We start from the raw sequence: 14,388 nt of genomic DNA on the forward strand, positions 1-14,388 counted from the left end.
AGCACTGTAGCAGTTAGAGATTATATAGGTATGGAAACATCTGATGAGAAGGAATAAAATTCCAGCATCAAGACAAAGTATTGATGACTATCAAAGTATTCATCAATATTCTTATTAACATAATCTCCATTCAGAAGTCAGTGTTAATTTGCTTGACTGGGGTTATTTATTAAATCTTCAAGTATATCAATCTGCTTGTGACAAGCCTCCTGCTTTTTCCATGCCTGCATATCTTATAATTCTTAAAAGCCTTCTATGTAGGAAGTATTTATTCCTTCTGTTTTATACCATTAGTAAATGTTAATAACACTTGATGGTTCTTTTGTCTAAAAATTTTCCAAAGTATCTGTGACTTCAGAATTGAGACAAAGATGGACACAATAGTACATTTGGAACTCTACAGCACAGATTACCCATGAAGTTCTAATGCACCATTGCTATTGTGTATTTAATAAATTGTTCAAATAGTTTCTGTCATCATCACTTTTTATTTATTTATTTATTTTTTTATTGGAGGCTGATTATTTTACAATATTATATTGGTTGGATTTCCCATACATTGACATGAATCCGCCCCGGGAGTAAATCACATTTAAACTATCAGGTTTAAAATATAGAATTTCTTATTTTTCATATTTTAAAGTTCCTATGGTGATCTCATGTAATTTTTTAATGAGAGAGTCAACATGGTGTTGTATAAAATAGAGGGTCTGCTCTAATCCAGCTCTATCATTTGTTGACTTCAAGCCCTGGCCAGTTGGTCTTTCTGAGCTTCATTTTTTTTTTTTTTTTGGAAATACAGTAGGCACACAGTAAGTGTTAATCATTAGTCTGTCAACATAAGAATGCTGTACACTCTAAGTCTAGAAAAGAGATCACCTTACAAATATTATCTTCATAAGGAAAGTTGCAAAACAGGCAATGCTTTCCAGTTGAGTTCTGTTGTGTTATCCTTTACTGCACTATGCCTGGCACATAGGAAATCTTCTTGAGATATTGGCTGAATTAATTAATCAATTATTATATGATGAGTATTGTGTAAACCACACTGACTTCCAGGCTTTCAAATTTCACCATCCTTTCCATTTGATATTTGATATATCAAATATATGTTTCTCTTCCTCTGTGACTAGATCCAGTCGAAAATTACTAACAACTCAGGAGAGGCTGAGAACTCTGCTCACCCTTACAGCATTCTCACCGTCACCCTGTTATTCCAATACTTTCTTCTGTTCCCTAATCAAATCCTGCTGCTTCCACTGCTACCAACACCATGCTATTTTATACTCTGTGAGCACGTTCTAATCATTGCAAATCTGACCGTTATAATACAGGAATTTATGGATATTTTAATGAGCATTTCTGAAGTGCAAATAAAATGTGGCACACTTTACTGGCTTTAGTATTTTTTGTGAACTAACCACGTACTTACTCATTTTCTAAATGTTCAATTGTCCTTTCTTTATCAATTTGTTACATTAATTTACTTTAATGTTCTCCTTTCAGAATAGATCAAGATGTGATTAAGAAAAACCATGCATGACTCAAAAGAGTGACAGGCTAGTTACCATTCTCCCACTTAGATAACAAGAAACTGGCTCTCTGCCTTGTTAGCTCTCTTGCTTTAGACAGGCATCTCTTTCTTTGATTGCCACCTGCCTCAGCTCTCCTGGAGACCTGTGACTCTCTACATTTTATAGTCACCATAGCATATATCAATACACATTAACTACTTCGGAATTAAGAAAAATATTGGCAAAGGCCAATATCCAAGAGTGAGAAACTGACTGAAAATTTTAATATAAATAACCTTTGGGTGATTACAGTGGTATTTGCATTTCAGGCTTATGTGAAGCTACATACCTTGCCAGTCACTAAATATCATGACAGTAAAAACTATTAATGTCACAGAAAAATGTCATAAATTATAAGCTTTAGATGATTTTCCAAGGCAAAAATATGAGTGGCCAGTATTTATATGATCATGAGTTATAAAATGGGCTAAAGGGTTTCTGTTGTAAAAATGTGTACTTTAATTATTTTTAAAATGTTAATATAAAATACTTTTATTTCTTGATATTTACTTGGTATTTTGTACCCAGTATTTATACAGCATATGAAGAATTTATTAAATCAGAAGGTAAATAAAGGAAATTGAGAGATAGTTCTAAACTCATATCTGGGCTTCGTTTACCTGACAAAAATACTTTCTAAACAAGATCCATATTATACTCTTGAATCTCTTACATGTGAATAATGCCACACAATGTTCAAGGTACTTTCAACTAATCCTTGCTTCATATTCTCCCTCAAATAACAGGTAATTAAACCAAGACAGAGTTTAAAGGATAAATACATGACAGATATGACTAACAATTAATAATAATGGCCTACTTTATTGAGAACTTGCCATATTTCAGGCATTGCGATGAAGACTTTATATCCAGTATCTCATTTAATCCTCACATTAGCCCTAGGAGGTAGACATAATATTATTATTACTCTTATTACATTTCATCTCATTTTATAGTGTTTGGCTAACAGATGTCAGAGAGATTTTAAGCCGGGAAGTCTCATACTGTTCTGGAATGTGACTCAAATACTTTAAATCATGATGCTATATAGAATATACTTTATATATTTTAATATATGTATTATATTTAAAAGATTCATAAACTTTAAATTATGATGCTATATAGGATTTATTTACTAAGAATTTTCCTCATTTATTTTCTTCTTTTACCTCACCACCTTTTCCCTCCTTTTCCCACTAATGCTGAGGGGAGAAAATAAGGCCAAAACGTAAATCCATAGTTAGGGTTAGGATTAGGGACTAATGCTTTCCTCCATTAGCAGAATTAACTGGAACAGAGTACAGGGTAAGAAAATTCTTGCAACAACTTACAAGATCCAAGGCAGCTGCCAAGATTGATGCATCAGGAATTGTCCCTGGCTCACAGCAGTTTAACAGAAACTGAAAGCGCTTCATGCCTTGTCGGATTGCTCCAAGATTCACCACGTTTTTGCTTTTTCCGCCATCTTGGTTGGAAGGCAGATGGTCATCGAAACTGTGGCAACCTGTGGGGGTTTTCCCATGTTGGAAGAAAGAAGGAGAGAGAGTGTAATGGCTGTAAATTTTAAAAGAACTTTGAAGTTTCAACGATATATTTTCTGTAATGTTGGCCTGAGAACATTTTCCTGAACAACACTGCCCTCCTCTCTAGCTAATGCTTGATTTGGACATGTCTTGACTTTACATTTAAGAATCTGGTGACACGCCACGTAGGGAAATATGGGGTGTTACACAACTATTTAAATATAGGGTCCAACCCATAGAGAACAGACTCATGGTTGCCAAGGGGGAAGAGGGTGAGGGAGGGGTGGATTGGGAGTTTGGGATTAGCAGATGTAAACTATTACATATAGAATGGATAAACAGCAAGGTCTTACTGTATAGCACAGAGAACTATATTCAGTATCCTGTGATAAACCATAATGAAAAAGAATGTGAAAGATAATGTATAAATATATGTATAACTGAATCACTTTGCTATACAGCAGAAATTAACACAACATTGTAAATCAACTATGTGTCAATAAAATAAATTTTAAAGATTACAAAATAAAAAAATATGGATGTCTCTATAATTTTGTTCAGATGACTGCAGAACTTGGAAAAGCTGTTGCTTCTATTGATGTATAACATACTGTTATTGGTCTTTTTATATAAGTAAGTAAATCTATATATATATATACATATATATATATATATATATAACTTGAATTTTTGGAAAGTTTAGCTGTGCTGTCAACTTTGGAAAAAGTATCCCAGTTGTACTGTGTTGGGTTGGCATTGTACAGAAATTAATAGCCATATTGGTCTAGAAATGTTAAACATAATTTTTTCCATTTGTACAGGGGTAACGTGCTGTATTAAACATGTAAGGTCTTATCTACATGGGTTTGATTACAGAAACTAATATTCTCTAAATAAAAAGAAAAAAAAAATAAATATAAAAGTCAAAGTGTTATCACTCAGCCATGTCCAACTCTTTGGTGACCCCATGGACTGTAGGCCTGCCAGGCTCCTAAGTTCATGCAATTCTCCAGGCAAGAATACTGTAGTGGGTAGTCGTTCCCTTTTCCAGGGGATCTTTCTAACCCAGTTGAACCCAGCTCTCTGGCATTGCAGGCAGATTCTTTACCATCTGCACCACCAGGGAATATAGGGTTTGATCATTTTGATATCAGGTCTCTTCTCCAACACTGCTAAGGGGATTATTTAAAATAATTCTTCCTGTAATCAACAGCTAAATTCTGCTTTTATGGAAGATGCAAAATCACTGTGCAATTTCAGATCTGTTACAAAAAACTTATATCAAAGACAGTATCCTGGTATCTTGGTGCCAATGCAAAGAATCGTTGACAATGAAAGTTATAAAGGACTTGGGAGGTGCTCATTTAATTCCAAGATTTCCAAACCTGGCTGTGCATCACAATTATCTGGGAAGTTTTAAATCTTATTCAGAACTTCAGAAACAGTGTCTCTGGAAGGAGCATGAGAGTGTGAGCTTTGTAAAGCTTCACAGATGATAAGGACGCAGCCAGCTTGATATCACACAGTAATCAGAGGTTTGGGAACCACTGATAGATCTTCACTTATTTTTCCAGTTAAGCTGCATAAGAATGAGAATCTGTCTGGAGTTCCTTAAAATGCATAATATTAGGTTCCATTGGTAGAGGTTTAGATTCCATAGGTCTGGGGGCTATGAATATTAACAAACATGTCACATGATTTTAATACAGGAAGTCTAAGGATCACATATTAAGGAAGGAAAACACAAAGCACTGTTTTTCATCTTTTTTTTAACCCCAGGTACTTTTCCCTAGAGGAAATCAACCCTGAATATTCATTGGAAGGACTGATGCTGAAGCTCCAATACTTTGGTCACCTGATGCAAAGAGTCAACTCACTGGAAGCGACTCTAATGCTGGGAACGATTGAAGGAACGAGGAGAAGTGGTGACAGAGAATGAGATGGTTGGATGGCATCACTGACTCGGTGGATATGAATTTGAGCAAACTGTGGGAGATGGCAAAGGACAGGGAAGCCTGGCCTGCTGCAGTCCACAGGGTCACAAAGAGTCAGACATGAATGAGCAACTGAACAATTCTTTTTTTAAAAAACCTAAATATCTCATAGCTTTTTTATAATTTCTAGTATATGTGTGTGTATACACACATATAATATTTAGTTTCTCTTATATAATGTATATTATATTATGTGTAATATATATAATCTCTTATATAATATTGAGTATACTTTTAAAAACCAAGCCCAAATTGCTTCCCATGATTTTGAAAAGGACTTTTAACTTCAGAATATACCCCCAGGAGGCTGATTTAGTGCTTGGCTTAATGTATACTGATACCATTCATTTTCAGTGTTGGCAACTCCAGATCCTCACTAAGTCACAGATGCCATTATAGGAAATGGCTTTCTCACCTCTTCTATAAAAAATACCTTAATCTCACCCAAGCACTGCCCCACTTTCCCACTTGCTGCCTCAGCAAAAAAGTGGCTCTTACAGCTGTTGCTCTCAACTAAAATGCCCTACGTGCAAGTGTGTCATAATTGGTAGTTGCAGGATATATGGTGAATAATTTGTTCCTGTTAATAAATACTAACGTTCACAAATTTGCACTTAAAAATTAAATCCAGAGCTAGACTTACTCTTTTAATTACTTGCATTCTTTGTAAATAAAAGGGTGGTATTTATAGTTATGAGCTTGGATTACCATGATTGTGTGTCACATATAGGGATGTCAGCCATCACGTGTACTAGTGGAAAAAGGTGCTGCTAAGTCACTTCAGTCGTGTCCGACTCTGTGTGATCTCATAGACGGCAGCCCACCGGGCTCCCCCGTCCCTGGGATTCTCCAGGCAAGAACACTGGAGTGGGTTGCCATTTCCTTCTCAAATGCATGAAAGTGAAAAGTGAAAGTGAAGTCACTCAGTCGTGTCCAACCCTTAGCGACCCCATGGACTGCAGCCTACCAGGCTCCTCCATCCATGGGATTTTCCAGGAAAGAGTACTGGAGTGGGGTGCCATCGCCTTCTCCGGGAAAAAGGTGAGCACCTGTTTTTCATTCTTTGAAAGCAGTTCAAGCTTCGGGAACAGATTCCATTGGACTTATTACCACAAGCTAAAAAATTATGGCATGGTATAAAAATAATTACCAATTCCTGGTCAACAGCTTTCAAAATATCTTAGTATCATGCTGAATTATATAGGTGTGAAATTATATGATGTGTGGAATTTGTTCTAAAACATACTAAAAAAATAAAATGAAGCAAATTGCAAAATTTTTTTTCATAACTACAAGTGGGTGATAGATATCAGTTCCAGATTTTTATCATTTTGTCTTCTAGGAATACATGTAGATACTGTATTGTGGGTACTGTTGATACAAACTCACCCTAGACTCAGGATGTATGAATATTTTGTATCAGGTCTTTTCTATTTGTGAATGAAATATAAAGAGTACGTGAAACAATGGCTGAAGTCTGTAAGAACAGTGGTGAGATAAACACAAAATCCAGAAGAAACTAAAGTGCATGAGCAAGACTAACGATAACATGTTGGAATAAGAGTAAGAATAAAAATATTGACCTATTACTTGAAGAAGTGAAGGGAGATAACTCAAAAGGAAGATAACTCAATCGTGCTTTCTTCTTTTCTACTAAAGAGAAAAATTCACAAATGGGAAAGTACAGAAAAGGTTCATTAAGAAGGCAACACATGCGAGAGACCCGAACCTCTGAGGTTAGGTCTCAGTTCCATCAAATTACACTCCAGTGCACAGAAAGGACCTGAAAATGCAGTCACAGTACTAGTCAAATGACATCCAGCTAACACAGCACACATTTAGAGAATGTACTTCAGTTCCACACTTCCTTCTCAAACTACCACCACAAAAAGTTGTTTATAATACTAACAACTTTGAACGTTAGATGTATCTTCTCCGAAATATGAGTGCAACGATTGCAAGAGGACTGAAAATGACAAAGTTCCCAATTAATAGGAAGATTCTTGAAACCACAGACCTGACCTGTTATGACTCTATGGACTGTAGCTTGCCCAGCTCCTCTGTCCATGGGATTTTCCAGGCAAGAATACTGGAGTGGCTTGCCATTTCCTCCTCCAGGGAATTTTCCCAATCCAAGGATTGAACCTACATCTCTTACATCTCCTGCACTGGCAGGCAGGTTCTTTCCCACTAGCATCACCCGGGAAGCCCCTTGATGTACGTATGCCTAGCCAAATTCTATAGAATATAGATAAAGAGGATCACTAAAAAGACACAACACAACAAAACAAAACCACATAGGAACCACTTGGTTTCGTGAAGAAAATATCATGTTAAACTAAATTACTTTCCTCCTTTTGACAGAGTTATAAAGGTATCAATGAGATAATTTTTGGTAAAGTCTGGTGATGTTTTTGTAATAATGTGGGAAAGTTCTTGCTGATCACTAGTATATTAAATATATCATTGGCTGAAAACTGTAGCCACAAGTTGTTTTTTGTTGTTGTTGTTGTTGAGTTTCCTACATTAGGAGGCTAGATCTTACAGAATATGTAATATTAAACAAAGAAGTTTACACAGAGGCTAAAACAATGTTTTGAAATAAGCATTAAGAGTGAATCCTAGGCGAATACTTTTAAGATTTCTGGAAAATGAGGTATTTGCAAACATTCAGAGCTGATCAACAGGAAGAATTCCTAGCTCCTACTGGGCTATTAATTTTGCTACACTGACATTTCTTCCTATATGAAAACTTTCCCATCACCTTCAATACTTGCAAAATTCTAAAAATCTAGCATCATTGTGTCCTTTAAATTCCTTCTTACAGCTCACCGTGCTACATTCACCAGCAACATTTAACATGCTGAAGAATGGTCCCTTTGTGCCAAATTTTGACATATATTCTTAGTAAGTCTCTAATCCTAACTCCCTCCCCAAATGGCCTAATCTCTATTTGAATACTTCTACTGTTACACGAGGACACTAAATCTCAAGAGATACATGACTTTCCATAGTTTACATAGCCAAAAAGGTACATATGAGGCTTCTTGTGTAGGGCTATGCACATGTGATGGAATATTAATTCACTACCTGAACGACTGCTTCATCTATAATTTTACACTACCAACTTCATAGAGCCGGGAGAATTAAACCGCCAGCATCATCCCACTGACCCAACTCCTATGCCAGTGCAGATCCATAGCTGCCACAAGCTATGTGAGAATAGCTGGCCTCATTAGACGCACTTGCGTGTTGTATACTGCCGAGTGATATAGTTGGTGTGGGTCAGGTAAAACACCAGCATCAGAAAGCATTCTGGCTTCAATGGCTTGTACCTGTAGTTTTCAACCTGAGATGGCATTTGCAGTTGAGCAGGGGCCGGAAAGTTCCAGGCTGATGCAATCTGTCTGGAGTATTGGGGTGGGGCTTAAAGTTCAGTTTTGTTTTCCCTGAAGTCAGGTGGTCCAGCAAGGGCCCTTGAGGTAGTTATCTTCTTTTTCTAGGCCTGAGGACTCCTTCATTCCAGACCCTGAAGTCATAAAAGGATGGATAAAGGGTGCCGTATCTATTTGGCTACTTCCTGCTGGATAGGGGCGACGGTTTGGGGGTCTGGAACAGAGGATGGTTCTAGGGCCCAGGGTTTCCTTTTTCTGATGTTGAGGCGAGGCTGTCAAGAATGGTCTTGACTTGGTCTTGAGAGATGGCCTGAATCTGGTCTTGGAGAAACCTTAATGTAGGGGCTGGAGTGAGTGGAATGTTGGATGCAGAGTGGTCGAATGGCAAGAGTTCCCTGTTCTGGAGGTCATCAGTGTAAGATCAGAATGGTCGAAACAGCCCAGAGCTGCGCTTACGCAGCTGCAGCTGGCAGTAGCTGGAGATAAACTCCCCAGGCCCACGGTTGGTTCAAGATCCACTGTAGCCGCCTTAGTCTGGGTGGGGCCTGACCCCGCTACAAAGTAGCCGTGGCTGCACCCGCTCAATTCAGCAAGACTGAGCTGCAAGTTGTTAATCAATAAAAATCAACTATATATATATTCTAGGAACTGGTTTTTTTTTTTTTGTATTTTCCTGTTTAGTAATAATATCAACAACTTGGATGAAAATAGGGAAATGTGTATGTTTCTGCTGATGGATTTTTGCAGCATGCAGGATCTTGGTTCCCCAACCAGGGATCAAACCCATGCCCTCTGCACTGGGAGAGTGGAGTCTTAATCACTGGACCACCAGGGAAGTCCCTGCTGATGGATTTTTATAGCACAATTGTACAGAAGATTCAGAATTTAACTTGTTTTGGGTCCTATCTCTTAATTTCCTTCCTGGGTAAGTGACTTAACTACCCTTCATGTTAATGAAACAATACATAGCATTTATTCTGAGATGAAGAATGAATGATAGCTACACAAAATAATATCTGATATTCATTCAAGTAAAGGACAACTGGCAAAGGCTAATCCCAAATTCGACACAAACCAAAACCAACTCTGTGATGTGGAAACAGACAATGCAGTCTTAAATTGTGTTCATCTACTAGCTATACCCCTGAAGCTTAACAATTACACTATCTATTACACTGATTAAAGTCAAATACAGTGTATTACATTCCATCTGCAGCACCCCATTTTGTAAAGCATATCATCTAATTATGATACATAGTAAAATAGTATCTGGATGGTGATAGATCTAGAGACACTTCTTTGTAAGGAAAACAAAAGGAATCAACAATATTTAACCAGCATAAGTAAGATCAAAAGAGAGAACATGAAATAGATAATAGGTGAAACTAGCAATGTGTATATGAATAAGTGTATGAGTGTGTGTGGAGGGGGGGCGGCTAGAGATATCAAAACTAGACCAATGAGTCAAATTTATGGATAAGTGTATTTTCAGAATATAAGGAAAGTCTTTCTAACAATGAAAACTGTCTAGTTCTGGAACAGATTGCTTTGTACAGTCATAAGCTCCCCCTCAGTGGAAGTGCTCAGAGGGTGGCTGGCCACCTGTCAGGGATTTACTGTGCAGAATTCCTAAGTAGATAGGTGGGTGGATAAAGGATATCTGAAGGTTCTTTAAAGCTCTCAAATTTTTAATAAAGGACAGAGCAGAAGAAAAGCCTGTGCCTTATTCTTTGTAAATCCAGGGCCCACTAGGGAATGAGGAACACAGTAGAACATCCACTAATATGTGTTAAACCAAATGGTTAATAGATAGAGATGTATGTATATACATCTCTATATAAAGGGTAGGGCTTGCCAGGTGGCACAGTGGTAAAGAATCCTCCTGTCAATGCAGGAGATCCAGGAGATGCAGGTTCGATCCCTGGGTTGGGAAGCTCCCTTGGAGTAGGACATGGCAACCCACTCTAGTATTCTGCCTGGAAAATCCTATGGAGAGAGAAGCCTGGCAGGCTGCAGTCCATGGGGTCACAAAGAGTCAGGCATGACTTAGTGAAGAGTAATGCAAGCAACATACATATGAAGAAAAAATTATTAAGAAATCAAGGAAAATATAAAATAGATCATTCAATCTAATCAAATATTCATTTCATACAATGAAAGTTGCATGTAATTCTTAGGCCAAAAGACATTTACCAAGACGCTTGAAGAAATTTTCCTCTTCGTCTCTTCCGTTTTCCATTCCACTCCCTGGCCCACCTTCAGAAAGCTTCACAGCACTGGTGAATTTGACCTAAGAAAAAGACAAGAAGTCAGATAACTTAACTCAAAAGAAATACATTGTGTTTATAATAACGTTTACCTTAGAAGAAATGGAGTAGCCTTAATAGTCAACAAAAGAGTCCGAAATGCAGTACTTGGAAGGAATCTCAAAAATGACAGAATGATCAGAATGAACAGAATATCTCTGTTTGTTTCCAAGGCAAACCATTCAAGATCATGGTGATCCAAGCCTATGCCATGACCAGTACACTGAAGAAGCTGAAGTTGAACGGTTCTATGGAGACCTACAAGACCTTCTAGAACTAACACCCAAAGATATCCTTTTCATTACAGGGGACTGGAATGCAAAAGTAGGAGGTCAAGAAACACCTGGAGTAACAGGCAAATTTGGCCTTGGAGCACGGAATGAAGCAGGGCAAAGGCTAATAGAATTCTGCCAAGAGAACACACTGGTCATAGCAAACACCCTCTTCCAACAACACAAGAGAAGATGCTACACATGGACATCACCAGATGGTCAACACTGAAATCAGATTGATTATATTCTTTGTAGCCAAAGATGGAGAAGCTCTATACAGTCACCAAAAACAAGACCAGGAGCTGACTGTGGCTCAGATCGTGAACTCCTTATTGCCAAATTCAGACTTAAGTTGAAGAAAGTGGGGAAAACCACTAGACTATTCAGTTCAGTTCAGTTCAGTCGCTCAGTCGTGTCCGACTCTTTGCGACCCCATGAATCACAGCACGCCAGGCCTCCCTGTCCATCACCAACACCTGAGTTCACTCAAACTCATGTCCATCAAGTCGGTGATACCATCCAGCCATCTCGTTCTCTGTTGTTCTCTTTTCCTTCTGCCCCCAATCCTTCCCAGCATCAGAGTCTTTTCCAGTGAGTCAACTCGTCGCATGAGGTGGCCAAAGTATTGGAATTTCAGCTTTGGCATCAGTCCTTCCAATGAACACTCAGGACTGATCTCCTTTAGAATGGACTGGTTGGATCTCCTTGCAGTCCAAGGGACTCTCAAGAGTCTTCTCCAGCACCACAGTTCAAAAGCATCAATTCTTTGGTGATCAGCTTTCTTCACAGTTCAACTCTCACATCCATACATGACCACTGGAAAAACCATAGCCTTGACTAGATGGACCATGGTTGGCAAAGTAATGTCTCTGCTTTTTAATATGCTCTCTAGGTTTGTCATAACTTTCCTTCCAAGGAGTAAGTGTCTTTTAATTTCATGGCTATAACCAGCATCTGCAGTGATTTTGGAGCCCAAAAAAACAGTCTGACACTGTTTCCACTGTTTCCCAGGTATGACCTAAATCAAATCCCTTATGACTATACAGTGGAAGTGAGAAATAGACTTAAGGGACTAGATCTGACAGACAGAGTCCCTGATGAACTATGGACAGAGAGGTTCATGACTTTGTACAGGAGACAGGAATCAAGATCATCCCAAAGAAAAAGAAATGCAAAAATGCAAAATGGCTGTCTGAGGAGGCCTTACAAATAGCTGAGAAAAGGAGAGAAGCAAAAAGCAAAGGAGAAAAGGAAAGATATACCCATTTGAATGCAGAGTTCCAAACACTAGCAAGGAGAGATAAGAAAGCTTTCCTAGGCGATCAATGCAAAGAAATAGAGCAAAACAATAGAATGGGAAAGACTAGAGATCTCTTCAAGAAAATTAGAGATACCAAGGGAACATTTCATGCAAAGATAGGCTCAATAAAGGACAGAAATGGTAGGGACCTAACAGAAGCAGAGATATTAAGAGGAGGTGGCAAGAATACATAGAAGAACTGTGCAAAAAAGATCTTCGTGACCCAGAAAATCACAATGGTGTGATCACTCACACTCACCTAGAGCCAGACATCCTGGAATGTGAAGTCAAGTGGTCCTTAGGAAGCATCACGATGAACAAATCTAGTGGAGGTGATGGAATTCCAGTTGAGCTATTTCAAATCCTGAAAGATGATGCTGTGAAAGTGCTGCACTCAATATGACAGCAAATTTGGAAAACTCAGCAGTAGCCACAGGGCTGGAAAAGGTCAGTTTTCATTCCAATCCCAAAGAAAGGCAATGCCAAAGAAAGGTCAATCTACTGCAAAATTGCACTCATCTCACACGCTAGTAAAATCATGCTCAAAATTCTCCAAGCCAGGCTTCAGCAATACAAGAACCATGAAATTCCAGATGTTCAAGCTGGTTTTACAAAAGGCAGAGGAACCAGAGATCAAATTGTCAACATCCTCTGGATCATCGAAAAAGCAAGAGAGCTCCAGAAAGACATCTATTTCTGCTTTATTGACTATGCCAAAGCCTTTGACTGTGTGGATCACAATAAACTGTGGAAAATTCTGAAAGAGATGGGAATACCAGACCACCTGACCTGCCTCTTGAGAAACCTATGTGCAGGTCAGGAAGCAACAGTTAGAACTGGACATGGAACAACAGACTGGTTCCAAATAGGAAAAGGAGTACATCAACGCTGTAAATTGTCACCCTGCTTATTTAACTTCTATGCGGAGTATATCATGAGAAACGCTGGGCTGGAAGAAGCACAAGCTGGAATCAAGATTGCTGGGCGAAATATCAATAACCTCAGATATGCAGATGACATCACACTTATGGCAGAAGTGAAGAAGAACTAAAGAGCCTCTTGATGAAAGTGAAACAGGAGAGTGAAAAAGTTGGCTTCAAGCTCAACATTCAGAAAACAAAGATCATGGCATCTGGTCCCATCACTTCATGGCAAATAGATGGGGAAACAGTGGCTGACTTTATTTTGGGGGGCTCCAAAATCACTGCAGATGGTGATTGCAGCCATGAAATTTAAAGACGCTTACTCCCTGGAAGGAAAGTTATGACCAACCTAGATAGCATATTAAAAAGCAGAGACATTACCTTGTCAACAAAGGTCCATCTAGTCAAGGCTATGGTTTTTCCAGTGGTCATGTTTGGATGTGAGAGTTGGACTGTAAGAAAACTGAGCACCAAAGAATTGATGCTTCTGAACTGTGGTGCTGGAGAAGACTCTTGAGAGTCCCTTGGACTGCAAGGAGATCCAACCAGTCCATTCTAGAGGAGATCAATCCTGGGTGTGCATTGGAAGGACTGATGTTGAAGCTGAGACTCTACTTTGGCCACTTCATGCGAAGAGTTGACTCACTTGAAAAGACCCTGATGCTGGGAATGATTGAGGGCAAGAGGAGAAGGGGACGACAGAGGATGAGATGGTCAGATGGCATCACCGACATGGTGATGGACTAGAGTCTGGGTGGACTCCAGCAGTTGGTGATGGAAAAGGAGGCCTGGCGTGCTGGGTTTCGTGGGGTCGCAAAGAGTTGGACACGACTGAGTGACTGAACTGAACTGAACATTTATCTTGAAAAATAATTTGTTTATAATATAAAGGTCACTTCATTTCTTCCGATTTCCATATCTGGTAGCTTGTCTGTACAGTTTTTCCATGAACCAAAAAAGACATCACTTACAACTATACTTTGAAGGAGAATCTTGGTCATAGATTGACAGTAAAATAATTGGGCAAAGTGAAAATAGTTTAGTAAACAATTGAGATATTCTTAGAGTTTAATTCTACTAAGGTCCAAACTCAAATTTATG

At 38.6% G+C, this 14,388-nt stretch overlaps 1 protein-coding gene across 5 annotated transcripts in view; it reads right to left on the reverse strand.

The window, feature by feature from the left end:
* Positions 1 to 14,388, reverse strand: part of UNC80 (unc-80 subunit of NALCN channel complex) — a 218,111-nt gene that overhangs the window by 136,571 nt on the left and 67,152 nt on the right. For all 5 annotated transcript variants that reach the window (XM_088842019.1, XM_055398557.2, XM_088842016.1 and 2 more), the window contains exons 21-22: positions 10,680 to 10,776; positions 2,906 to 3,078 (exon numbers count right to left, since the gene is read on the reverse strand). In XM_088842019.1, the coding sequence (XP_088698145.1) occupies positions 2,906 to 3,078; positions 10,680 to 10,776 (270 nt within the window). The remainder of the gene's footprint in view (positions 1 to 2,905; positions 3,079 to 10,679; positions 10,777 to 14,388) is intronic.

The sequence above is a fragment of the Moschus berezovskii genome, chromosome 2 (assembly GCF_049115385.1).
Source record: "Moschus berezovskii isolate FMDL1 chromosome 2, NW_MosBer_1.0, whole genome shotgun sequence".
In the NCBI taxonomy this organism is placed as follows: domain Eukaryota; kingdom Metazoa; phylum Chordata; class Mammalia; order Artiodactyla; family Moschidae; genus Moschus; species Moschus berezovskii.